The sequence below is a fragment of the Tigriopus californicus genome, chromosome 5, assembly GCF_007210705.1.
Source record: "Tigriopus californicus strain San Diego chromosome 5, Tcal_SD_v2.1, whole genome shotgun sequence".
Taxonomy (NCBI): domain Eukaryota; kingdom Metazoa; phylum Arthropoda; class Copepoda; order Harpacticoida; family Harpacticidae; genus Tigriopus; species Tigriopus californicus.
Window position 1 is genome coordinate 15,543,136 of NC_081444.1, and position 25,658 is coordinate 15,568,793.

At 40.6% G+C, this 25,658-nt stretch overlaps 5 protein-coding genes and 1 non-coding gene across 8 annotated transcripts; 4 read left to right on the plus strand and 2 right to left on the minus strand.

Moving 5' to 3' along the window:
• The first annotated feature begins 1,353 nt into the window (after positions 1 to 1,353).
• LOC131880320 (cytochrome b5 reductase 4-like) lies at positions 1,354 to 5,154 on the plus strand. Its single transcript, XM_059226922.1, has 8 exons — positions 1,354 to 1,793; positions 1,865 to 2,035; positions 2,698 to 2,868; positions 2,936 to 3,193; positions 3,820 to 4,277; positions 4,342 to 4,537; positions 4,606 to 5,005; positions 5,068 to 5,154. Exons 1-8 carry the CDS (start codon positions 1,730 to 1,732, stop codon positions 5,120 to 5,122), a joined length of 1,773 nt encoding a protein of 590 aa, XP_059082905.1. The 5' UTR covers positions 1,354 to 1,729; the 3' UTR covers positions 5,123 to 5,154.
• Positions 5,155 to 5,902, minus strand: LOC131880324 (dynein light chain Tctex-type-like). The gene is made up of 3 exons (XM_059226927.1): positions 5,716 to 5,902; positions 5,472 to 5,637; positions 5,155 to 5,401 (listed from the first exon to the last, which is right to left on the minus strand). The coding sequence occupies exons 1-3, from the start codon at positions 5,737 to 5,739 to the stop codon at positions 5,253 to 5,255; spliced, it is 339 nt and encodes a 112-aa protein (XP_059082910.1). The 5' UTR covers positions 5,740 to 5,902; the 3' UTR covers positions 5,155 to 5,252.
• An 872-nt stretch (positions 5,903 to 6,774) lies between these two features.
• LOC131880322 (homogentisate 1,2-dioxygenase-like) lies at positions 6,775 to 9,033 on the minus strand. 2 transcript variants are annotated; one of them, XM_059226926.1, is made up of 8 exons: positions 8,722 to 9,027; positions 8,527 to 8,662; positions 8,320 to 8,450; positions 7,894 to 8,251; positions 7,610 to 7,836; positions 7,293 to 7,419; positions 7,048 to 7,229; positions 6,775 to 6,983 (listed from the first exon to the last, which is right to left on the minus strand). In XM_059226926.1, the coding sequence occupies exons 1-8, from the start codon at positions 8,737 to 8,739 to the stop codon at positions 6,852 to 6,854; spliced, it is 1,311 nt and encodes a 436-aa protein (XP_059082909.1). In that variant the 5' UTR covers positions 8,740 to 9,027; the 3' UTR covers positions 6,775 to 6,851. The 2 variants fall into 2 exon arrangements, with proteins under 2 accessions (XP_059082909.1, XP_059082908.1); XM_059226925.1 differs by having other exon boundaries at positions 8,527 to 9,033.
• Positions 8,183 to 21,008, plus strand: LOC131880321 (uncharacterized). 2 transcript variants are annotated; one of them, XM_059226924.1, is made up of 8 exons: positions 8,183 to 8,486; positions 17,546 to 17,729; positions 17,794 to 17,996; positions 18,066 to 18,220; positions 18,286 to 18,466; positions 20,304 to 20,556; positions 20,624 to 20,709; positions 20,801 to 21,008. In XM_059226924.1, the coding sequence occupies exons 1-8, from the start codon at positions 8,471 to 8,473 to the stop codon at positions 20,920 to 20,922; spliced, it is 1,200 nt and encodes a 399-aa protein (XP_059082907.1). In that variant the 5' UTR covers positions 8,183 to 8,470; the 3' UTR covers positions 20,923 to 21,008. The 2 variants fall into 2 exon arrangements, with proteins under 2 accessions (XP_059082907.1, XP_059082906.1); XM_059226923.1 differs by lacking the exon at positions 8,183 to 8,486 and adding an exon at positions 15,690 to 16,054.
• A 2,054-nt stretch (positions 21,009 to 23,062) lies between these two features.
• Positions 23,063 to 25,459, plus strand: LOC131880677 (uncharacterized). The gene is made up of 8 exons (XM_059227360.1): positions 23,063 to 23,394; positions 23,456 to 23,648; positions 23,845 to 24,047; positions 24,112 to 24,266; positions 24,340 to 24,520; positions 24,613 to 24,871; positions 24,953 to 25,038; positions 25,100 to 25,459. Exons 1-8 carry the CDS (start codon positions 23,091 to 23,093, stop codon positions 25,219 to 25,221), a joined length of 1,503 nt encoding a protein of 500 aa, XP_059083343.1. The 5' UTR covers positions 23,063 to 23,090; the 3' UTR covers positions 25,222 to 25,459.
• An 86-nt stretch (positions 25,460 to 25,545) lies between these two features.
• Trnar-ucu (transfer RNA arginine (anticodon UCU)) lies at positions 25,546 to 25,618 on the plus strand. Its single transcript has one exon. It is a non-coding gene; the product is annotated as a tRNA-Arg (tRNA).
• The last annotated feature ends 40 nt before the right edge of the window (positions 25,619 to 25,658 follow it).

A 25,658-nucleotide genomic window follows, 5' to 3' on the forward strand; every position in this document is an offset into this window, starting at 1 on the left:
ATCACGATGCTAACTCTGTACAAGTCAGATCGGAAGAGCAAACGCATTCATGAGCTTTGTCCCAACCCAGGATTTAGGGTCAATCGTAGTGACCGTAGAGGCTTAATGTGCGTTTTGAGAGCACCTTCAAGGCCTCGAAAATCCAGGCTAGTTAAAACAATGAAGTCCACCTCTCTTCTTTCTCGGGCTCCTTCATTGTTCAATTTGCTGCCCTCAAATATTCGTAGGGCGTATTTAGGCGTTGATCCAGTAGCAAGATTGAAGTCAGACTTGGACAAGTTTTTTGACTAAAATTCCGGATCAACCTTATATTCAAGGATTAGCCAGATCAGCCAACTCCAATTCGTTGGTCGATCAAATAATATATCTAAATAAAAGTCAAGTAAAATAAATAATCTTCTCGTCTTGAACTGCTGGGATTCCAATCCCGGTAGCGTTAAGGAAGTCCGCACAAATTAAAAAAAAAAAAAATGATGGGAGGGTTACCAATCGGCTTAAGACTAATATTAGCTCATTTGCAGTATGGCACTATTGTATGCGTTCAATAGTTCCTTTTAATGAAAGCTTGGGATTCAAGGTCAAACAAATCTTTGAGCGGGGAGAAACATTGCCAGACGTGGCCAAAGTAGCCGTAAATTTCTTTTCACCCAATATTTCTCCGAACTTTCGCCTTAACATCACTAAAACTCTTTAATTTCCTCGAAAATCCTCGGTTTTAGTTTTGTTAATGGTTAAAATTCTTGAAAAGTTTTTTGCCCCAAAATGGTCAAAATAGTTTAAAACTTAATTTAACCTTAAAAATTATCTTTCCGCTAGAGATTACATAAGGCATGTAGGAAACCCGTTATTCTCAAAACTAAGGTTTCATCTTTGTCCAACTCTCTTCTTTCTCGGGGTCTTTTAATGTTCAATTTGCTCCCCTCAAATATTGTTGATCCTGTAGCAGGATTTAAATCAGACTTAACTTGGATATGTGTTTGACAAAAATTCCGGATCAACCTTACATTCAAGGATTAGCCAGATCAGCCAACTCCAATTCATTGGCTGATCAAAAAAAAAAAAAAAAAAAAAAAAAGATAAACCTTAAATTCAAGAGCTTACTTGCTCGGTATGGCAACTCAAATTGAACAGAATTTAAGGGGTAACGATTCTATACGCTAATATTTTTAAATTTATTAGTACCGGGGATTGCAATCCTTGTGGCGATAAGGAAAATCCGTAAAAACCAAAACCAAAACCAAAACATTAATATCTACTACATGCAGTTGTTACCCACTATTGGTCGATAATTGGTCGTCACTATGTACATACCTTCGGTTATTTACTAAGGGTTTGATAACAACATTTGATTAATCCCGTCCTTATTCCTTCCTTATTATCGGGACAACCTCGATGAATTATGTTTGACGATCGTACGAGGAGGGCTGGTCGATTTCAGAGGTGCCTGCTCTGAGGTGAGGTTGCAAGACTCGACAGCCTACCTTACCGAGATACTTTTTTACTCTCCTTGAATCAGCTGAAAATAATGATTAGGCCTAGAAAAAATGCATTAAGTAACTGATGAAGTGTGGATGAATTAATAATCATCATGCTCTAGAAAGCCTTTCGCCAACAAGAGAAGACTAATCTGAGAGAACAAAGCTTGCAATGCCACAAAATCAATCATATCTGCTCAAAACGAACACAAATGCGGGTTTGAACTGCCAGTAAAGCAAGGCATTCTCAAAGCATGAATCCAGCATTCAGTGTTTCCACCACGGAAACTTCAGACAGTGATTCGGAACTGAAGCCAGGTAACTTCCATTGATATATTTAGATGAAATGATCTGCAGCTTTCAAATTGAGCCAATTCTCTATGTTAAAGTTTCAGGGCGTGTCTTACCTCCCAAATGGGACGTAAGTAAGTCAGTGTCTCCGTCTGGAACTGGTGGCCTTGGAGTGCCAACGATGGCTGGTTCTTCGTTGGGTGTTCCGACTCCGGGAGGATTATTTCCTTTGGGAAACTCCCAGCAAGTAGTTTCTGGATCAGCCACAGGTAGAAAGATGTCAACGACAATTCACATGAATTGTTGCAGTTCATGTCGTGTGAAAAAAGATTTTCAATGATATTATTGCATGATTTAGTCGCTATCGAATTTTCTATTGTTCAATGAGGCTAGTTGGCTTTTGCTCTGTAATCGGAGAATCTGTGTCTGGTAAGCCAGGTAAATTATGGTGAAGGAAAAAATGAAAGATTTGGTGTGGGCAAACTTAGTAGCATTTGCATTGATTGACTTTCAGAGCTTTCTAGATCTATGATTCATTTTGGGTTCATCGCAAAGTACTTACCATTCTCTCAGGGGCATTACCAAAGAAGATTCTTTCATGTCCTTAAGGCAAGAACTTTCGGGAGTGATGTTCGTGCGGCAAAGAGAGAGAGAGAGAAACGAGACATTGTGGTGCCAATCACAATAAATCAGTGCGCAATACCATTCTCACATAAGCATTTTTATGTGTCCGCAAATTTATAGCAAGAAACATTCTTGGCGGAACAATGTGTATCCTCGTTTCCTCTAGAGTAGAACCCAGTGGCAAAATCTGACAAGAATTTTGGGCTCTTACCCTGGGGATTCCTGACGGCTTTGAGGCTCAAAGAAACATACGATTTACTGTGCCAACAGCGAGTTCCCTTTCGTACATAACAGTTGCTTTTTGAAGGTAATCCGAGGAACAAGGTGGCTCTGAAACCCGGCTTTTCACTCATGGATTGGATCCGCTTGACCAAGTCTGGTCGAGACTTAACCGGAACTGGCGGGAAAATTCTCAAGGTGACCAAAACAGAATTGGCTAAGCACAACAAACGCAAAGACGCATGGATGGCCATCAACGGTAACCGAAAAAAGATGGACAATTCTTGGTGGGAATTTCAAACAATCAAAATCATTTTTCTTTCTAGGAGTGGTTTATAATGTGACGGCCTATATGGATTATCATCCTGGAGGCTGGGATGAATTAGTTCGAGGTGCAGGGATCGACGCTACCAATTTGTTTAATGAAGTTCATCGGTGGGTCAATTATGAGTCCATGTTGGCGGCTTGTGTGGTTGGAAAACTTGTGGATGCCGACGAGGTGGCTTTTAAATTGCCTCCAAAGTCGAAAGGTCCTTCGTCCTTTTCGTCTTTGTCTACAAACAGCTCTCTTAGCGCCAAACCTGGTGAGTTTAGGATGATATTGGGAGGGTCGACTTTCGTTATTTCGAAAAACTTAAATGTGGCTAGTTGAACTGAACGAGAAACAATTTTCTTCCCTCAGTGAAGTGCTTCTCTTTCTTACGATTTCCTACGTATTTCTCAGGCAGGTGTTTGTGCTATTTTTGTGTTCTTTAACGCCGAGCATGCGCGTACCCGTAGATTTCTAGACACTGGATGTCGGACGACCGACCACTCGGCTGGTAAAACAGTACAATGGATGGTCTCCTGGGAATTGATTACAAACCGGTTTATTGTACTGTTTAGCCAACCGAGTGGTCGGTCGTCCGACATCCAGCGTCTAGAAATCTATGGCGTACCCTGGACTATCTCTAAAGTTATACCCCACTTTCTTGCCACTAATTCAATGTTATATTTAGGCGAATCTCCTTATGAATCTCGTGCAACACAATCTTCAATGTTCTACTTTCCCCCTGAAAACCTTTTCTTCACCACCTATCAAGGAAAGTGTCAACTTCAACATGAACATTTATTTTTCTGACACCTACTAGAAGTAGTGCACGATTGATATCCATCGATGGCCTGTATTGGTCTGGTCATATTTGTGAGCCAATTTGTTTTCCTCTTTTAGTGATACCTCCAATCAAAAGTAAGCCACAGCTACCTTCCATCGACACCCACCAGACAGACCTGACCTTCGTGATCTCCGTTTTCACTCGAGTTCCCAACCAATTGCAACGGGAAAACATCATCATCGAAATACTGGAAAAAGTGCATTGCTACTTATCGATCCGCATCCCCAATCAAGAATCGGAGGATCAGCCATTCAGGTTTTTGAGCGAGTATACCCTTCATGACAAAGCCAGATTAGGCAAGGTCACCGTGGTCACATCTACCGGTAAAGTTGAAATCGTGCTGAAGAAGGAGTCCAAGTCACATTGGCCCAATTTGGGTCAGATCGTTGAAGGTTTCCCCAAATTGAGCAAAGCTGCAAACCTAGAGACCCGATATCGTGACTGGGCATTGATTGACCGAAAAACCGTCACTCATGACGTTGATCATCTTATTCTTGAGCCTTTGCCAAATCTAGTGAGTGATTTAAATGAAGTTTATGCACCCCAAAGTCTGATACATTTTGGATGTTTTTTTCCAGGATTTGCACTTCTTCGTCCCTGTGGGACACCATATTCATACCAAGTGTTTGGTGGAGGGCATGGAAATTGTCCGTAGTTACACCCCTATTCTAGCGAATTTAGATCCTTTCCTCATTGACGATGGGAAACTCCACTTTTTGATCAAGACTTACTCGCACGGCGCCCTGACTCCCATGCTGAAGGCTTTGGAAAAGGGTGGGTAACTCAGTCTTGGGTCTCCAGGTCATAACAACTGTAATGCAAAGTTTGGTTCTACTTTTCAGGTCAAACCATCCCTATCAGCGATCACACAGGTTCGTTTGATATTCACACGGCATTCCAAGACGTGAGACAACTGATCTTGGTGGCTGCGGGAACCGGATTCACACCCATGGCCAAATTGTTGCAACAGTTCTTGGTCAAAAAGCATGAGACCAAATCCGTGTGTCAGTTGCTGTTCTTCAATAAAACGGAACAAGACATCATGTGTCGAGAGCAATTGAAAGGCTTAGAGATTCAATATCCCATATTCAAAGTTCACCATATCCTCTCACAAGACGAAAAGTGGACTGGATTGAAAGGCCGGATTTCACGGGAGATCCTAGATAAAGTTTTGCCGGAGAATCCTAAACGGCGCTTGGTGACGATTTGCGGCCCAGGTCCATTCGCGGTTGAAGCCAAGAAGTACGATCCCCTGTAACTCACTCTCTCGTGTACCTTTTAATGAGTTTTGTTATTCCTTTCAGACTATTCCAAGACATGGACGCCCCCGAAGGATCCATTTTTCACTTTCAAGGTTAATCGTTCCCCTAAATAAATCAATAGTCTGAAAATATGTTTTGACCTCAATCTATTACGAAAGAAAAAAAAATGGGTAAATGGCGAAAAGCTCGGAAGAAATACAACATCTGAAGTAGAATAGTGAGTGGTCTTATATAGCCAAACCAAATACGGAGACGATACAATACATGGTTTTGTTCTCCCACCTCACGGTGCATGATCCATCCGTCGAGTTGTCCCAATAGCAAGAACTGGACGTGTGAAGTCCAGCTCCATTCTTCTGCATGATCACGCAAGTCACTGTCAAGGAAAATGAAACCAATGAAATCTGGTTGGCAGTCAGGATTGATTGTCTTCGTCCTTCACTCACCAATATACTTGAACGGCTTTTGAAGCTTGGTTAAGGAGGCCAAACAGGCTTCAACCACAGAGTTGGTCCATAGGTTGACTTTGGTGTGGACGTAGCTGTTGCCGCCGATCGTGCTCTCAATGGACTCTTTGATGATGTTGGAGACATCGTCGACCACAAATTGGTTCTGCAACATGAACAATAAGATTTGGGTGTGTCCTTGACTCCTTCAAGGCCTAAATTAAATACCAAACACTTGGCCTACCTCTTCAGTCCCGTCGTCACCCATTGTTTTTTTGTGCAATTTTGGGCTCACTATGGATATAGCGATTGGGTATCGGCAAAGAAGGAATGGATCTTGTGCTTAATCGATTATAAGACCCAGGTAGGGTTGAAGTTTCAGAGATATTCGTGACAATAGGGCAGCTGACACTGGGTCTGATTTTGAATGAAATCCTACACAACACGGAGAGTCAAATCCTCACGTATCTCGCAACCTCGCCTTTTGGGAATCTGAGCTGGAAATTTTACATTTAGCCATGGAGGTGGTCCAGTGTAACGTCGTCCATGATTTGGCAATCCATTCTCGATCGAGCATCTAACGCTGGATCGAAGGTTCGTTCGGGTGACATTTTGTATCCCGGCTCGGTTTCGATCCTACCTCTAAATTTTGGGAAGCGTCATATTTTTCTCTAGAGTAAGGGGGAGCTAAAAAGTTCTTTTTCCGATCCACCATTTTGTTGCATAGGGGATGTCAAGTAAAGGAAATTCAAGGAAAAGTGTGGTTCGGCACCCTGATTTTGGGCCTTTTGGGGAGAGGGAACTATGACAAACATCACAGCCAACTCGCACCATTCGCCCATTAATTTTGCAATGATCAAGTGATTTTGAGCAAGTCGTGTTACAAAACCCTACTAAATGAGCATGTTTGGTGTTAATCAGTGAACGCACTATCAAATCGGCTCAATACCACACTGCTAATTGCCTAGACAAGCATGTAAAATGGAAAAAATGCAAAATCCAATGCATGCACAGTGCGGTTTGGCTGGGCATGTTGTCTTTGATTTTACTCCATGGAATAACGTCAGTTGTCCATGAACGCGTTTACTTGACTAGCCTTATTGGGACCCTCTGAAACGTTTTGGATTGCAATTTCTTGTGCATATTGGTGGCATGTCATTATTCGTTGTTTGGACAATACACATTGCATTACAAGAGGACTTAAAGCTGCAATTCCATCCTGTATGCTAAAACATTTTCGGGCAACATGTTGGGTTAACAATTGACAAATGGCCCATGGGACATAGGTACTATATACCTCAAGTTATGGCTTGAAGACAATTTTATTTCAATGTGGATCTAACCATATCACTACAAAATCTAAAGAATGCTTTTCATCTTCTACTTCTTCTTGGGATCAAAGTTCTTCTTGAGACCTTGCCAGCATTCATAATATTTCTTATCCAACTTTTGGGACACCTCCTCCGCCCATTTGGTGATAGCCAATCCCATGGACGTTTCAAACATGAAAGCCTGCAATCAAATCATAGATTATGTATCCCACAGCCAAACGAATGTTATGACTATCAATTCAAACCTGAGTTTCATCAGCCACTCGGTGAGCAGTGAGTTCTTTTTCGGTCCAATGCTCGAAGCATTGCGCGTCTGGGCCATGAGGAGTCATCATAGAGTGGAGAGTGGCTCCTCCAGGAGCAAACCCCTCCTCTTTGGCCTCATACTGGCCTAGGATCAAGCCCATGAATTCACTCATGCAGTTCCCTATTAATAACATCAGACTATTTCACTATTTTATTTGAGTTTTTTCCTTAGAGATAAGCTTACTGTGATAATATGGAGGCCGAAACGTATTCTCAGACACCGACCACCTTGGCGGAAAGATGACAAAATCCAAGATGGCGACGCCTGGTTTGGTTGAAGGACAGGTTAAGACAGTGAAGATACTTGGATCCTAGGAATATCACGAATGATTCAGCGTGTTTCATCTTAGGACTCGTCATTTCATGTTATTTAGCTACCATTGACTCTAGCCATTTTTAAATCGCCATGGCCGTAAAGCCAATCCTCCAAGGCGACAAAACCTGTTTGATTCTCGCCAAAAAATCCTTGGTCAACGAATCTTCAATTGAGCGGGCACTTACACAATGATCAAACGATACCGAATTGATGACGCAGAAGTGTCTCAGGTTGTATTTATAGGGCACATAATTTCCATGCCAGGCTACTACATCGAATGGAGAATGGTCTTGTTGTGCCACAAATAGGCAACCCTGGTACTTGTTAACCACTTTATAATTGATTTTGTCGCGGTCCTCGTACCAAGCCACAGGGGTTTGAAAATCTCGTGGATTTGCTAATCCGTTGGCTCCTAGAAAAACCGGGATATTAGACACCACATCAAGCCATGTGATTCACGAATGCTTACCAATAGGTCCCAGGTTCGGCAATTCGAAGTGACCATCAAAAACCTCACAAATGTAGCCTCGAGATGGTCCTTCGACATCCACCGAAAATCGCATGCCAGATTGGATCACGCAAATCTCGTTGGGACTCACTTCCATTTTGCCAAACTCGGTGGTTATTTTTAGAGTACCCTTTTGGGGAACGATCAAGAAATCTCCATCGGCATTTGAAAAACACGAATCCGACATTGATGTATTACAAGCGAATATATGAATGGCCACTCCATGTCGAGTTCGGGGATCTCCAGCGCCTGCCAAGGTGTGCAAGCCTTGAACAAAGTCCGTATCGCGACTTGGGAGATCAAAGGGTTTCCACCTCAGCTAGGTTGTTCAAGAAAATTGCCTCATGAAAGATGGTAGGCCCGCTTTGGAAACTGACTCATCCCTACCTGATTGGGGTTGGGATGTTGATCATCCCATTTGGAGTTCAAGAACCCTGATTCCATTGGCTCAAACGGGGTATGATGAACAGCGGGTCGGATGCGATAGAACCAAGTGCGAACGTTGTGACTTCTTGGAACTGCATTGTAAACGTTTATAATGGACGATCAGAAAGGTAAGTCAGAATGCCTTTTTTAAAACTGATTAGTGATTACCCGTGAAAGCTGATCCAGAGAGTTGTTCGGCGTATAATCCATATTTGCACTTTTGTGGGTTATTTTGTCCCTCTGGAAGAGCATCCGGGCAACGCGGATCTTCACTCGCAAATTCGTTGCCAAAGCCACTTTGATACTGTAATAAATGATTGGGAGACATCCTCGCCATTTTGAAGCGTGTCAATGTCAGCCTACCTTAAGTTTTTCTGACATGGTGGAAATTAAAAAGAAAGAACAATTTCGCTTCAATGGGGAAAAGAGGCCGTCTAACTAATAACTGGGCTTAGTGGTTTCGAGTTCTCCTCGAAGTCGATGCACACCTCCAAAAATTCAGGTTAAACAGGATTGCCAATGATTTGATGAGCCGATAAAAGGTCTCCATCGCTGTCAACGGTCAAATGCTGGCCAAACGAGACTGTATTTTCCCTTGATTGGAGATTTTTGAGATTAACTAAATATCTTTGAACGGGAAAGGGGTGCAAAGAGTACGGGGTTAGGGAAAGGGTTTGACCACAAATTTCTCGAAAATGGGAGAGTTTGTTGATGTTAAGAAAAAAACAAGTGAATCATGAAATGAAATGATGACAAAGATTACAGTTGTTTTGGCCAGAGGACACCAGTTCTGCTAGACTTACCAACAGGGTGGTAAAAATTGCTTTAGAGCAACTAATTGCTTGTTTGACACGAAGCGCCGCCTAATGACGATGGTGAATATCAATTTTTTAGTCAGATTTAGAGACTGAAGTAACTTTAGTCTCTAGTAAGACTTAATAAGCAATTAACGGAAGTCTCGCATATCAAACCTCTTCGTTTTTGCAACGACCAATGGCCAGATTAAATATTTTCAAATCCCCTTTTTTATCTTTATGAGCTCTTAACGCAGGGAAAATTCCAGGCTTTTCAATTCGGTCGGCAAGTTAGCAATTGACATGTCGTCCTCGCATGAACTAATTCAAGTTCAGATTGAGTAGAAAATACTTATCCTTTAAATGTGTTTTGGTCCCCGATAGCAATGATTTTATGACCATACTTGGCTTAATGTAGTTGAATCGAAATAACAAGAGCAAGAATGAATGAAAAGTATGACCGTGATCTTTCCCAGGCCATATCTGGCAACCGGGTTTCTCCCTCAATAAGGGTGCCCAAAACATGAAAAAATTCAATCTTGTTCACCTATAAATTTGCTTTTAATAAAGGTATTTCCCACATCAGTTTCTATTCTTATTCAGATGCAGTTCATGTGAGTACCAAAAATAAAAGTAACTTCAGCACAATGAACACAAACAGCATTGACTTCAAAACCAAGCAATGATGCAGACCGAAAATGCTGCCGCAAAATCGATATATCCTGTAATCCACTTGAGTCAAACTACATGTCAGACAAAAGTGTGAGTAAAATCGAAAAAATGGGTGAATTGAGGAAAGGTCGGGAAAAGTGTCCCATTTGACGACAAAATTGTACTTGATTTATCTGGACAAAACCGAAGACTCGGCTTTACACTTTATTCAACCTTTACAACAATTTGCCACCAATTTAAATATGAGCACCATCAATTAAGCGGTGGAGAATAACGTAGTCCCTCGTAAGGTCATATCGAACTACAATCAAAGATGAGATAGGGCAATGATACCACGGAACCAAAAATATGTAAGGTGTTCAATGACTTTATCTACCCAACTTGAATTTTTGATACCCTCAAAGCAGATTTGGTCCAAGGGAAGCAGAAAGTAAGCATGTAACCTCTTTCTTGATCGACACAAAGGTATAGAACCAGAATTTGGCATGAGTTTCTACCTTGGAAACTATCAAGGTTTATTCATGAGACTGTCTGAAGCATGATTTTGGATTGACACATCTCAAAGAGGAAGGACTAGACGAGCTTGATACACCCTGTTCCGTATGTGTGCTGGAATAATGATGTACGCACTACCCGAGTGGACAATCTGTCCAATATGTTTGATCTTGAAATTCTCGATCATGGTAAAATCATGTTAAGCTTGTAATAGATCTCAGGTCTCGGGAAACCGAATAGATTGGCTAATTTCAATACAATCCTCCATGGACTCCAATGATTCTGCCGTGTAGTGATTGGCTTGTTGCATAGAGATGACCACCTCTTGGAAATAGAACTGAGTCTTGGCATACGACCCCAAGATGTTTTCCAGCTCCTTGGGGACCCGTGAGATGGTGTCTTCCACGAACCCATCAATATTCTTTTTCAAGGAGTCATTCTTTTCGTGCAATTTCTGATGGAGCAAACTCTTGCCTGAATAATTCGAGTAAGGTGGATCGTCTAGTGTTGCTTGACGAGACAAACTTTCGCCCAATTTCCCCACCGCTTTCGAGACGGACGACATCGTGAGGTTCCATGAGTGGGACAGACCTGCAGAGCGGGCATCACGGACATCACGGGCATCACGAGAACTACTGGTAGTAGAAGAGAAAGATGGACTGGGAGAAACGCCTTTGAGCGATGTGGAACTCCTCGATCGAAGGGGAACATGATTAAACTTGGAACTCGTGGACGGAGTTGGAGTGATCTCGTCTTCCGATTCAGACGCTTCTCCCGACACAATCATATTTATATTGAATTTCAAGATTGGAGTAGAGTTTCAAGAGAAATCAGCTGCAATTATAGTAAGAATGAAGTTGGGAGATAATTCACGAAACATGTTCCGTGCTCGCCCACAGAAGTTGGTTCTGTTTCCTCAGAATTACCAGTTACTTTTGAAATCATCCATTGTTAGGGCATGAGTTGTGGTTATGCATCACTTGAAACGAATCGCTCACTTTTTTATTACCAGGATATGGTTTTCCCGCTGCAATGTTGGGAAGATGCAACTCAAAGCAAGTAGATTTTTGCAGACTTGGTCCCCACTTGCCGAAATTTCAAGACACTTGCTTCACGAGCCTTTGCAAGGGCGTCTAATGTGGCCGAATGATACACGCGGTGACATCCTTACTTCCAAAAGGATCTGTTGAGAATCCGGAGATAAAGAGAGTGAATGAGCCAGTGCCCAATGATTTTGATTTCTTATCCTATATTTGATAAACCGATTAGAAATGTACCCAGGATCGAATGGGTCTCCCAATCCGATTCGAAATTAATTTTTGTAGTCTGAATCTGCAATTTTTTTCCAATCCAACCTAATCCGAAAACTTTGCTGTATAAGATCGAATCCAAGTCAGAGAATACTTTTTCCAATCAGGTTGAATCTTTGGGTTTAACTGATCTTAAGTAAGAAAAAACATCGAGTCTTCAAAACTTACCAAATGCCGAAAAGGAATGCCATGATACAATGATATTGTATGAAGTATTGCATAGGCAAATGTATTCCAAAATGTCTTAAACAATATCTGAATGTAGGCAACGAGCGTTATCTGGCATTTGCTCCTTCTTTTTCACTTGTTTTCCGAATTAAGATAGCATAAACTCGATCCAAGAAGAAAACTTTCTAGTCCAATTATTCATCAATTGATCAGTTTTTGCCCTGATGAACGTAAGACAATTGATTCGAATGATATCTTTATGGGATAGATATGTCAATGAAAGCCGTTTAAGCCAAATCCGAGGTGAGGTAATGATAATGTCACCATTATCGTCAACCAACCGTTAATGGCATCCTTGCGATTCGGCTTTCATTGACATACATAATCCACAAAGAAATCATTTGAATCAATGGGGTACCCCCGCATGGTTTCGTGAGTGCATATTTTGAGATGCGATATGTACCCAGTTGCACCTACTGCGAGTATCAGATAGTTTCGTGAACCCACATTTTGAAATGCGACTGGGTAAAATTTAGTACTGTCGTATTTCAAAATTTGCGTTTAAGAAAACAAGTGGGGGTACCCCATTCTCTCGTTACGTTTCTTCAGGGCATAAATTGAGCAATAGAGGAATGATCGGACAAGAGATTTTTCTTTTTGGATCTTGCTCTTACTATCCTACAGCGGAAAACGCGTAAAAAGGACAAATGCCAGAAAAAGCACGTTGCCTGCATTCAGATATGGTTTAAAAGATATTGTGGCATACATTTGGCATTAAAATGTTTGACACAAAATCCACTACTATTCAATCTCTTTATGCAAGACCTACCCCACCATGTCTCACACCAAGGTATTCTTATTTGATGTTGGATCTCTCTGTATCAAGATATTGGTCTTTTTGCTCAAAATACTTACTGCTTCTCATGTTCCTTTACTTGATGGTAGACTCCCAAAAAAGATTTGCAACAAACCTTGAACGATTTCGAGAGATACTCCAGAATTAATGACTTCACATTGAACGTGTCCAAATCTAAGTTGTAGCTTTTGACAAGGGACATCTACCGGAATGCTCGTGGAATTTCAACATCAGCGGCCCTTTTGAGAATGAATGAGTTTCGTTACCTTGGGGTTTATATCTCCTTCCAGTTTCCCTCGTTTTCACATCTTTGTAAAATTAAACTGTCCGACCTGAAAGATTTGCTAAGCAGTCAACGTTACTTCCATTAAATGTCTAAAGCGCTATCATGCCCTTCCTATATCTTCCTATTGGACTGCGATAGTCCATTTCCTCACTTCGCCAATAACCCAAGAGACCGAGATGAATCAATAATATTCAACACTACTTCTTTTCTAAATCTTAGCCAGGGATAAGCTAGCCTCCAATTGACGATTTTCAATTCGCCACCGGAAATTTCAGCGATGGATTTTGATCCCTCTCATTCCGCCCCATTTTTGGAGCAGTCGAGTTCCAACACCCATCTCAATCAACCCAGATCATCGAAGACGGATATTCAGAGAAATTTTGAACTCTGAGCATTATTTGACTTGCATCCGGTACGAGTACCATTCTAATTCCAACGATTCCTGGATGTGCTCTTTGTGAGAGGAGAATGGACACCCGTATAATTGTTCTTCTTTTTACAATACAATGAAACTAAAATCATGCCTCTATCCATGCAAAAGTAAATGCACATGAAAACGACGTAGCATCAATTTAGCTGTAGGTTTGGATTTGGTTTTGGATCCAAACAGATCCGATTGAATTCGACTTTTCATCTTCCCCCTCTGAATCCAAATCTGAAATTGTCTTTTAATCTGAACCCGATCGAATCCGAAAAGTCGGATCCAATGCACAACTCTACTACCAATGTGTCAAATATCTGCCGTACCCCAACCCTCCAACCAAACGTTTGGAAACATTAAGCGTATGTACTGCACGTATGTTGGTGAACACAAAGGCTTCAGCGTGAAAATGTGTTTTCTAAGGGCAATTGTGTAATCAGCTTTCGTTTCTTCGCATATCGTAATATTCATTGTTTGTACAATACTCAAGTAGCAAACAGAGAAATGCCCATATTTCGAAGGCACCAGGAATGAAGTCCCACCCAACTGTAGTACTTTGCTTCAAAGTAACTTGCAGGAATCGTGTTTAAAGTTACCCAACCATAATCTCGTTTAATAATTAATCAAAAATGCCAGAGTGACATCCAGCGCATTCGAGGATTCTGATGATAGCAAATATTTACAAAGTCACCATGCTCCAAACAGGGTGTTCGAGTAAAAGCGTCTTCTTTAAAAATGTGAATATTCCACCAACATCACAGCAAAATAATTGGTGGATGGTAGAATATGCTCTGTGATGGTATCTTGTTCATTGGTTTTGCCACTCCAACCACCTTTTTGGATGACATTCTTAAGTTTAAGTGAATTTTACAATGTATGGGATAAAGAATTATAAAAGAATATGATGAAATAAATGTTTTAAGAAAATGACAGAATGTCGATATTAAAATTATCAGATTAGGGTATAAACCACAATGCAAATTACAAGAAGGTCACAAGATTGCAAGAGTACAAATCAATCGGGAACAAATTTAAGCCAATCTGCAAATGATAGGATGTTGATAGGACAGGAAAAACACGATGAGCTAGGATTTTCTCTAGTTTCCACTGGCAATGAATTCCACTTGGAGGGGCACGTTCTAACATAGAAAGAGTTGCTTTTGGCGAAGGACCGAGTAAGAGGAGGATTGATCGATTTTTTTTCTTTGCTCCCCTGGTACGAGATGATATCTTTTTTATTCACAGTGAAAAAATGAGCGGCTAGCAGTAAAGTAGCAGCTTTACATTTTAGTTTGCTTGATGCACAAGAGAGTAAAGAGAGGATGGTCAAGATTGCTAGAATACTCAGGTGGAGTAGTATGTGTTTGTGGTGCACCAAGGAGTGTTTGTCTAATGTCACTTCGAGGGAAAGACCTTCATTTTGAAGATGTCCTCCAGCTACTCAGAGGAGGGCATTTTAAGAGCTTCTGCTTCCTTCAGGCCCCACATTGAGACCGTCATCTTTGCTATGGGTGGGCATGTTGAGTAATGGCTTAAATCATCAATGTCGGATTGGCTCTCATTTAGATTGATAAATCAAAGTAACTTAAAACGTGATAATGGATTCATTCTGGGTCAAGGAGTGTCGTTCAATGACAATCCACTAAATCAAGGTCAAGAAACAGGGAGTTGGTAGGGGACCTGGAAACGAACCCATGAACAAGATAATTTCTCGCATTGGCGCAATTTTCAAAACAGTAAAGATAATAATAAAACAAAATTCAAGTCATCAGATTAGCGAAAAAACCTTCCTGCAAAAATAAGAAGCTTTCAAATAGCAAAAGAACGTTCAAACACTACTTTTCCAAGCCAAAAAAACATATGTTTTATGCATATTAATGATTAAAGATGTGTTTTTTTTTTTATTGAGATACACTTTTAGAAGAACAATTCTCTTCAACAATAAATGACCTGGAACTATAATTCAATACCTTAACACAGAACTATTAAGCCCCAAAAGCTCTCGTGCCCTCCCAAAAATTGTGATGATGTCATCTCCTTTTCCTGCTTGAATGTCCCATGAAAGATAGGGGCATGAAAAATTGATGAGATATTTTGGACATGTCGGCCTTAAGCGAAAGCTGTGATAGTTAAAAGAACATGTTGCATTTGTTGCATAAGTTCCTGTATTTCGCTTCTTCGATCATGTTCCATTGAAATGAGGTACTTATTGCTTGCATACGGTTTCTACTGTATGTAAAGTAAAAGCGCCATCAATACAACGTTGACTTCATGCTGAATATTCAATTGATATCGCAATTATACCACCGACTGTTTTATTTACGAAAACAGATCTCTTCGTTTCATTCGTGACGCTAAACTTGACACGAAAGGTTCACTCTGAAATGCCATCCAAATCAAAAAGTCACCTGCAATCGAATTTGGATCAAGCGGCCTCATTCTACATCGAAAATGGAACTATTCACGGCTTGAACGGGTTTCAGTTCATAAAGAGTAGAAAACTTCGAAACATTTGCTTCTTCTCTGCCGTTATGGTCTTCTTTCTCTTGCCCACTTTCGTGGTCAGAGAAGCAGTATTGTTTTTCAATGATTCCACCATTAAAAGTGCTGTTGAATATCAAGTTGCTGATGTCGTTGCGATTCCCAATGTGACAATATGTCATCCAAACTATTTCAGCTTGGACAAGATGAAAAGTGAGTATTCCATTTCCTTCATTTCCTCGGTAACGTTAAGAGGGCCACAATTTGTTGTTGATTTGTTGAGATAGTTCCACTGAAAACACCTGTTGGTGTAAAAAGAGTTTCGGATTGCAAAGATTGCTTATAACTAGAGCGGGTAAAAACATTTAATTTTAATAAAGAATATTTTTTTAGATATTTTGGCCATTTTCTCAAAAAGTAAATATTTAGACGATTTCAATCCCTTGGGTGATATTTTGTACATTTTTATTATGTGTTGGCGATTCAAGAAACCAAACACGTGAATTAGTAGATTTTTGGTCCAACTGTAATGTGGTATGGTATCTAATCCAAAACATCATTGCATCCAGTAGAAATATGACAGGTTCATTGTTAGGGATGACCATTCAACCGAATAGGAAGAAGGGTAAATATGAGTTTTGTTGTGCTTTTTTTACTGCAGCTGGGCCATCCATGTACAATACTAACTAGAATAACTATTATTCAGTGGAATTTTCTAGTATGGCAGGGTGATGGCTGCACTCTTAACTGGGTGTTTTATAATGAAACCCGCTGCAGGTTAGGCAACAACAGAATTTAGCCTTTAGAGTTTCACAGATTTTTCTGAAATTTCAGAATGTGCCTGAGGAATTAGGACCAGTCTTGAACAAAAAGAACGAGAGGAAAAGTTGAACATTGATTGATTGGTGCGAAATCTATTTAGCAAGCTTGATTCACTAGCTTCTTCTTAGGTCAAATCAATCCCATCCTGAAGAAGCTAACAATCTAGTCACTCTGGAGTGATATTTTGTTCTCCATCTTGAGAACTTGAGTATGCAAATGAAGCAAAAAGTACTGTCAGACCAAACTCAAAGGCAAATTTGCATTTCTAAAAACAAAAATGCCAAGTTCTACTCGTATGGTTATGCATTTCAATAATACGTGTATATTTCTGAAATATTTGCAGCTTTTTCGATTAACTATACTTTAAATGTTTGGTCGTTTTTAGTGCAATGTTTTATAACCATAGAAATGTGAGGTTAATAACCAGAGTGAAACGTTCGCTAGAAAAAAAGAAGAAAAAAAAGAAAAGTTAAAATTTTTGAACAACCTTGAAATCGGACGACGTCCGAATTATACGTAGTTTCGTAGGACATTTCAATTCAAAGAAACTCAACCATTTTTGGTGTTCCTAACCATACGCACTACTTAAAGTTTTGTGAGACGACCCTTCGCACTCTCAAGGGCGTTGCTGTCTCTCTTTAACGATGGAGGGCAAATCGGTGTCCACAAGTGGTCTCACATACCTATGTACGTTTTGAAAAGCTTTACCAGGACATCTGATTACGTGCTAGAAAAGTTTTTCCTTGGGACACCAATGTACATCTGTTCGGTTTAGTGGCCACGGACATTGTATTTTCTATGAATTCTTATTGGTTGTATATTATAATTCCACGATCCTTGTGCGATTGATTGAACTTGCTGAATCATTACATGCCATTTCAGAGATGAACGTGTCAAACTTATTAGCGAATTATCTGGTGTTTGGAATAAATCCTGGTTCAGCATTGGATGCCTCCAAAATTGTTGCTCTTCAAGAAAAATTGGTTCAAGCCGAGAAAGAGCTCCGTCTGAAGCTGAACGAAACTAGTCTGGATTTTCCAGGTTTAGTTCGAGCCATTGCCATTGAGTAATTTGTTTCTTGGTTTGATATAAAAAGTTGAACGAGATTCACTGATTTTGCTTGTATTTAGCATGATTGATTTCCTAGTATATTGCGAGATTCCACATCAAGAATCCGCTCGAAACATGTGTCCCACACTCTTTGAAGATGAGCCTTTCTTTTCGCCCACCGCTGGAATTTGTTGGACTTCTAAATGGAACTTTCCCCTTTCCGTGGTATATCGAACAGCTTCAATAAAGATTTGGACTAATATCAAGCGATCCAAAACGTTTGGTTCGTTTTTCGGAAACATATATTAGGTTGAGCAAACAAAGCATAACACTCATTTTTTGTGGTTTTTAGAGTTGGACTACGGTTTTCATCAAAGCAATGCTGTCGAGCGATTACCACCGGTTTTCAGTCTACCCCTGCACAATCACCCATCAGGAGCTGTTCGAAATCACCCTTTGAAACTGTCGTTGGGGGAAACGATGAGCATTGAGCTATCTCCATACGTGGTATTCTGCCCCGACATCAGAATGCAGATAGCTCTTATTTGTGTGCAAAACACTTTTAATTGCAGATTGATCGGACTCAATTATCAGAGCATATTTTTGCCAAGCCAGAGGACGTTTGCCTGACCGAGAACAAAGAATTTGAGGCCTCTTTTAAGATCCCGTATACAAAATTGAATTGCAGAAGTACTATTCCGTTCAATAGCTTGGATGATTGCTCGACCACCTATTTAGATGGTTATCCCAAAAGTGAGTTTGTGAGCTTCTTGGCGACTCCCTGGAGCACTAATTTGTAAATAACATTCATTATGTGTCAGGATCAGCGATGGCAAAATTCGTATTGAAGGAATTTCTGCCACTTTCTGCCACCATTTTCTGCCAGGTGGTCAAAAATAGCTTTTAATAATTTCCCATCCAAGTTATATTCAAGTTGGCAAAAACCACTTTGCTGGAATTTCTGCCACTTTCTGTCACCATTTTCTGCAAACTGGTCAAAAATGCCTTTTGATGATCACCCCTGGACACGATGGCTAACGGATGTCAAAATATCTAGTTTCTCAAAAGTTTTGCTATAAAGTCGCCAGACGTGCAAAGCAATTATTATGTCATGCCATTGCAATTAGAAAAATGCTAACTCTAATTAAAATCAAAATTGTATATAGTATCAATCAAACAAAAGTATGGCATCATATTTACGCTGACAACCCCATTATTGCATTGGCATATCTTGAGTGCCCCGCAACTGTACCATTGGTTTCTACAAAAATGCTTTCAATCGCTCATGCCTAAAAATGTTGCGAGTACTAAAATCGTTTAAAAAATACATTTGTAATCAAGATCGTAATTGCCTTGACAAAATCATTTGATGTGAGAATTAATTGCCAACAATTCCTCCTGGTCAGAACCTTCTATCACCAATGTGGTCTCGACTTAACCAAGTGCTATCTTGACTCTGTTTGGCACCTTTAATAAGTTACTCATCTTTTTCTTAACGGCAGACTTTGCATGATAAGCACTACAATAGAAATGCAGGAAAAGTGAATGGGCCCAAAACGTTCCTGTCACATGGTAAAGTAGGTCATTAAGAGACTAGAGTGTCACGAGACAGTTGAAGCACTCAACCTTGTCTTTGTCAAAGCCTTTGACAACATAGATCATGGGATCTTAGTTCACATGCTCCACGAGATAAGGATTCAAGGCAAGATTTTTGATCATATTAGAACTTTCATTCATAATAGGAACCAAATAAATACGGTTGGAGAGTCATAAAGTGACATAGCATACGATGTCAAGTTGGGTGTTTCACATGGACCATATTAGGTCCTCTCTTTTTCATCATCTTCCTTGCTCTATTGCAAAAGCTTACTAGTCATGTTAGTATCTCCTCTTTTGCTGATGACACAAAATTAGTCTACGTTGGGAAATGTGAAGATTCCAGTAGCCTGGTTGAGGACTTTGGGCTCGAGCGAGTTCAATGGGTTTGCAAAAAGTCGAAAAAGTCCAAATGTGTTTTATTAGGAACCTTGAGGGAATGAGCGAGCTCTCGCATTAATAGGGAGAGGCTAGAAAGGTTGGGGCTGGGCGTTATTCATGGAAGGTACAAAGGGTATGTGATACTTGAAAGCATCCATGGGCAACCCAAGTTTTGGGTCAAATCTAGTGACCGTAGAGACTTAATGTGCGTTTGAGAGCCCCTTCAAGCCCTTGGGAATCCAGGCTGGTTAAAACAATGAAGTCCACTTGTCTTATTTCTCGAGCTCCCTCATTCATAAATTTGCTTCCCTCAAATATTCGTTGATAGTACTAAGATAATGGTGATCCAGTAACATCTTTCAAGTCGGATTCTGGCACATTTTTGTAAAACAATACTGATCAACCCTACATTTAACGTTTAGCCCGTTCCGCCAACTGAATTCCTTACTAGACCAAATATTATATAAAGTGTTAGCGGTAACGATTAGATGAATTTAGATGTTTCATTTCAGTAGTAACGGAGATTACATTCCTCGTAGTAGCGGTTAGTAAAACTCTTGAAAACCAAAAGAATAATAATAGGTTGAAATCCATACCTGAATTTGAATTTCAGATGATGCTAAACCACCCTGTGAGCCTCTAAACATCCTCAAAAGGCCTCAAGTTGCATATGGATCAACAAATGACTCGTCTGCAGACTCGTTTACAAACATGAATCCGGCACAAACCTTTGGTGGCGTGATTTGTCCGTCAGAGTGCATCGATAACGGTGTCAATAAATTCATTACCGTGGGGAAGGGCAATTTTGAAATTATGAGCAAAGCTTTGAACCAGTTTGCCTCCCCAGATGACATTCTTTTGGCCGAGTATGCCCAATTGTTCTCGTACCATTCTGGTTTAATAACGTTTTGAGCCCTAACTCGATTTTTATAGGGACTTTAGTGGCTTGGAGTTGTTCTTCGCGTCCATGGATTACTCGAAAACCTCTTTGTACCGGGACGGCATCGGCGTGTTTCTGTGTAAGAAATGAGTGCCATCTAGAAACTATAATGGGAAGGTATCCAGCGATATGACAAATGTTTTATTCCTAGTTTCTAAATTTGTTTGCAGCCCAGGTTGGAGGATGGATGGGACTTGCTTTTGGCGCTTCGTTCTTATCCCTTATCGAGTTGTCAGTGTTTTTCATTTATTTATGCCGATTGCTTTGCAAAGGTATGGCAGGACAAACGTAATGATCTAAGAAGTTCAACTCGAACCACTTTATCGCAATTTATTTCTTAAGTTTTGAAATAAAAAGGCAACGTTGGCTAACTACGCATTTCGGAAGGGGGTGGTTTGGATGATCCATCCAATAAATAGGAAGGGCAGTTTATACAATGTCCCAATTTCGCACGGGTTCAACATATATCTTTTGAGAGAGGTATTCATAAGCCTCGACCTTGCTTCCAAAGAGTGCGTCTGTGAATTGTTTGGGATGAAGTGTTCCTATTTTCCTCTCCTCCTCCCTACTAATGGTTGACTACAGGACGTGTCTCTAGAATTGGCAAAGCTTCTGGCGACAATGACAGCCTTTATAATATGGCCTTATAACTAGTTTATTGCACCAAATATCTCAAAATATATGTATTATACAAATTTTATGAAATGCATCCATCCACCGTCTACGGCAATGACAGACTCAATACGGCGTTGGAAGGCCTTGCAGGCCCTGTTGAGTTCCGCGGGGTCGATCTTGCCAAATTCCTTGTGAATGTGTGACTTCAGACTGGTGAAATTGTTGTGAGGCACTTTGCAGACCTCCACCTTTAATTTCGAGTAAAAGTAACAATCGAAAGGATCACAATTAGAGGAATTGGGGGGCCAGGTCTCGGGTCTCAAATGGCCTCAATATTGGTCCTTAAGAACTTCATCGTGGTCTTGGCTGTGTGGGTCTGTGTGGAGTCCTGTCTGAAGAAAACTTCCAGAATGCACATTGGTTTTCATTCAGGTGATGACCTTCTTTTTTCATGACATCCTGTTAGACCTTGGCATTGATCTTGAGACCGGCCTCAAAAGAATTGATGTGGCATGGCGTCCCTCTTACTGCCAATGACACCCAAGACCATGACCTTGGCCACATTTCGTCAAGTTCCAGCCAGCCAAAGGACCACAACCAGAATTGTTGGCATCTAAAAAACTGTCTATCAAAACTCTCCAAATGAAGGTGGGTGTGACGCCATCGCAATCGAGTACGGTGGCCGCAACAAGAAAAGGACAAGCGTTCCTGAACAACGCCAAGGCCACAATTGATGACGACCCCACGTCCAGCATGAAAAATGGATCGCGTTGTCAAATGAGTTTGGAGTGTCGAGGCCCACGATCCAAGTGGCAATCAATGCTGATTTTAGCCAAACGTCATTCATACGAACTTCCAATCACTCTTTGACTATTGCTATAATGGAGGAGAGTCTTGTCTGTCAAGTACAACTAAATTATTTTGTTGTACTTGAGTCTCTTCTAATGCAATGCCATCATCATCATGTGGATGCGAGGGGAATATGAGTTTGGATGTATTTAGCTCTGAAAAAAAAATGGTATTGACCAGGTTTACAATGGGAGAAAAAAATCACTGGTTGACCGACAAACAGGGTGATGTCAAAGGAAAAATGGAGAGTTTTGGACCACTCGCCACCGCGAGTCATCATGGTCCCTGGGGTCTTTCAGGTCTGATGTCACATTTTCTTTTATATGCTCGCATCTAATAAAACAACTGGCGGGAAAGACAACATATACTTTTCATATAGATTGTGCTTATAGAAACTCGGGGTAAAAGAATAAAGAATTTAATTATCACACCAAGATCCAAGGGAAAGAAGATGCCGCCGATCTTCGTGTGATTGGGGGAGAAAACTAATAGCAAGCCTTGCCACCAGGTGTTACCATTCATCATTCTACATTGGTCAAGGCCGGTTACCTTATCAAACACCATATCGCGAACCAGATGGCGAAAAAGCAGGCCACGAGCATGAGCTTTGAGCAGGATTCCCTTGAAAAACAGGCCTTATGACTCAAGGTGATCCACTTATCTTTCTAACTTTATCCACAAATCGATGATATTTTATAAGCCATGGATAATGTAGTCGCACACATTGTGCAAGGTAACTCCACTTTCTTATTTACGGTCGCAGTCTTTCGAGCCAATACGTGTAACAAAGAGTACCTAAATTTATCATTGATTATATGTCGGGCGTTTTCTAGCTTTAATTTCTAAGTTGAACGCTTGGCAATCAAATTGACATTTTATTTAATCGAACCTCATTTCAAGTCCACCGCCCATTATGTACAATTCCTTGCCTGAAGTATCTATCCAATGTCTTTTGAGAAAATGAACTCTTGGCGGAAAGACCTTGAAAATAAGCCAATGGAGTTGAAGAATTCTTTGGGAACTCAATTGGATCATGCCGCAACTCTATTCATTGAAAATGGAACTATCCATGGCTTGAACGTGTACAAGTTCATCAAGAATAGAAAATTGCGAAACGTAACATTCTATTTGGCTGCCTTAATTTTACTTTTTCTACCACTAGTACTGGCTTTTGCCACCTCCAAGTTCTTTAGTGATACAACCATTAAAAGCTCTGTCGAATGGAAGGCAGAGGATTACCTGGATTTCCCAAACGTGACTATTTGTCACCCCAACTACTTCAGCAAACGGAAGATGTCCGGTAAAGCAATGGATTGAAGACACCGCATATAAAATCAAGTCTACAACACAACCATTTCTAGATTTGAATGTTTCGGCTCCGCTGGCTAACTATATATTGTATGGTATCAACACAGACCTTCGTGACCATATCCAAACGATGCTCAAGATTGAAAGCTACCAAGAGTTGCTGAAGAAGCTAGATTTAGAGCTTCAACAGAAACTGCTCGAAACTGGTCTGAACTTCCCCGAGCTTGTTCAAGCCATGGCATTAGAGTAAGAACACGCCTTCATTTAAAAAGCGAATGAAACTTTTCAGATTTTCTTTGAGAAAAACAAAATGTGGTAGCAGTTTTGTCATTAAAAATGAATTTCCATCCGAGCTTCAATGGTAATTTTGATTCTGAGCAAGTCTGACCCAGTTACCAATTGTGTTTTTGGACCAACCAATTGATATTCTATTTTTTTTAAGTCTTAAGGATTTCTTGATTTACTGTGAATTCCCAAACCAAAACGCCCATCGAGACAGTTGTTCCGACTTTTTTGACTCTGACCCAATTTTCACTCCTCGGGGCGGGATCTGCTGGACCTCCAGTTGGAACTTTCAAACTAGATCGGTGGTTCGTCCGGAATCAATCAGGATCTGGACAAATATCAAAAGGGAGAAATCGCTCGGTAAGCCTTCTAACATGAAAAGGAATACCAATTGTCACGCTTTGTGCTCTTGGGATGCTTTCAGATTTGGATTTTCACATGCATGGAGCCAATGCCTTGGAGAGATTGTCGCCTATTCTAGCTCTGACTTTGAATGACTTCCCAATCGGGCAGGTCAGTCGGGCTCCCATCAATCTACCTTTAAAAGGGTTTTTGAGGCTGAAGTTGACGAAAGCTACGGTAAATTTGCATAAAGCTAGGAATGCTTATGTCAACCCAGCTGTTAGGAATTGACCCCCAGATCTGATTCAAGATTGATCGAACTGGACTCAGGGGGCAAACTTTGTCCCTACACAAAGATATGTGTGTTGAGAGTGATGAACTATTTGAAGCTCGATTCAAGGTCCCTTACACTGAAGCCAATTGTGGAAGTACTTTGTTAGCATCGTTCTTGGATGACTGCAGTATGAGTACATTAACTGGATTACCAAAAGGTAACCCGAATCTCTACACAGATTGGAAACCACTTGGATGTATTTTGCACAGCTCTCAAAGAGATGCTAGATTTCATCCCTTCTTTTTTCAGACCAAGACAAGAGAGCTTGTGAACCATGGGACTTTATTCTCTTAGCTAATAAATCTTTCGAGCCCCAGCGTGAACTGATAAAGACCGAAAAACTGACAGCAACGCCAATTATAGTGCAACACATTAATGGTCAAATGTGTCCCAAAGATTGCTTTTTCCAAACATACAACACGGTCCCATCGATAAGCGAAGGCAACGTCAAGCTCATGACGGATTACTTTAACAAAGTGGCAAGCCCAAAGGATATCAGCAGCCCCGAGTATGGTCAAGACCAAAAAATGGATATGATTTACACACAAACAACCAGTCTTCAATCTAATGTTGCAACGTTGACTTTTAGAGATATTAGCGGCTTGGAACTGTTTTTTTCGACCTTGGAATCTTCAACTACCACTCTGTATCGAGACAGCCTGGCAGTCTTCTTATGTAAGTTAGTTGTGCTTAAATATGATATATGAATACGATGTAGTCTTGCCCTTGTTTGCAGCTCAAGTTGGCGGGTGGTTGGGGCTCTGCATCGGAGCTTCGGTATTGTCGGTGGTCGAATTAACCGTATTCTTCGGTCATTTATTGAGAGTGTTTTGCAAAAACATCACTAACTGCTTTTAAAATTCTCGATCAAACGAAGCACATATTCTCATTTAGATTTGCACTATGTCTTCAATGAAGGTTAAAACAATTTAGAATGCATCATTGAAATTAAACGTGGTTAATGGGGGCAAAATCTTGCATACAAATTTGTGTGTCTCGTTTTCATGCAACAAAACATTTTGTTGAGGTTTTAGCGAAAAGGGCCTTTTCAGCTCTCTAAAAAAACTGAGTTTTGCACCAATGGCATGAGATTTGAAGTAAGCCGGGCTTACGCTAAACACCTGAATGATAGAGAAAAAAACTTAAAGTATATAAAAATAGAACTATCATGTGAATAACAGAGTCCCATTAGCGCAGTGGATAGCGCGTTGGACTTCTAATCCAAAGGTCCTGGGTTCGACCCCCAGATGGGATGAGGAACGAAACGTTTTTCCGCTTAACAATCATGAATATTG

What these genes read in the sequence shown, in the direction of transcription:
- LOC131880320 (XM_059226922.1), top strand. Translation starts at nt 1,730, where the DNA reads ATGAATCCAGCATTCAGTGTTTCCACCACGGAAACTTCAGACAGTGAT. An exon ending in CTCTCTTAGCGCCAAACCTG is followed by an intron (nt 3,194 to 3,819) that starts GTGAGTTTAGGA and finishes TTCCTCTTTTAG; the next exon opens with TGATACCTCCAATCAAAAGT. An exon ending in GCTGAAGGCTTTGGAAAAGG is followed by an intron (nt 4,538 to 4,605) that starts GTGGGTAACTCA and finishes TCTACTTTTCAG; the next exon opens with GTCAAACCATCCCTATCAGC.
- LOC131880324 (XM_059226927.1), bottom strand. Translation starts at nt 5,739, where the DNA reads ATGGGTGACGACGGGACTGAAGAG. An exon ending in GTGACGACGGGACTGAAGAG is followed by an intron (nt 5,638 to 5,715) that starts GTAGGCCAAGTG and finishes TTCATGTTGCAG; the next exon opens with AACCAATTTGTGGTCGACGA. An exon ending in AAAGCCGTTCAAGTATATTG is followed by an intron (nt 5,402 to 5,471) that starts GTGAGTGAAGGA and finishes TTTCCTTGACAG; the next exon opens with TGACTTGCGTGATCATGCAG.
- LOC131880322 (XM_059226925.1), bottom strand. Translation starts at nt 8,695, where the DNA reads ATGGCGAGGATGTCTCCCAATCATTTATTACAGTATCAAAGTGGCTTT. An exon ending in AACATCCCAACCCCAATCAG is followed by an intron (nt 8,252 to 8,319) that starts GTAGGGATGAGT and finishes TGAACAACCTAG; the next exon opens with CTGAGGTGGAAACCCTTTGA. An exon ending in TCGGCCTCCATATTATCACA is followed by an intron (nt 7,230 to 7,292) that starts GTAAGCTTATCT and finishes TGTTATTAATAG; the next exon opens with GGAACTGCATGAGTGAATTC.
- LOC131880321 (XM_059226923.1), top strand. Translation starts at nt 15,745, where the DNA reads ATGCCATCCAAATCAAAAAGTCACCTGCAATCGAATTTGGATCAAGCG. An exon ending in TTTAGATGGTTATCCCAAAA is followed by an intron (nt 18,467 to 20,303) that starts GTGAGTTTGTGA and finishes TTTGAATTTCAG; the next exon opens with ATGATGCTAAACCACCCTGT. An exon ending in GATGACATTCTTTTGGCCGA is followed by an intron (nt 20,557 to 20,623) that starts GTATGCCCAATT and finishes CGATTTTTATAG; the next exon opens with GGACTTTAGTGGCTTGGAGT.
- LOC131880677 (XM_059227360.1), top strand. Translation starts at nt 23,091, where the DNA reads ATGGAGTTGAAGAATTCTTTGGGAACTCAATTGGATCATGCCGCAACT. An exon ending in CAGCAAACGGAAGATGTCCG is followed by an intron (nt 23,395 to 23,455) that starts GTAAAGCAATGG and finishes AACCATTTCTAG; the next exon opens with ATTTGAATGTTTCGGCTCCG. An exon ending in GTTCAAGCCATGGCATTAGA is followed by an intron (nt 23,649 to 23,844) that starts GTAAGAACACGC and finishes ATTTTTTTTAAG; the next exon opens with TCTTAAGGATTTCTTGATTT.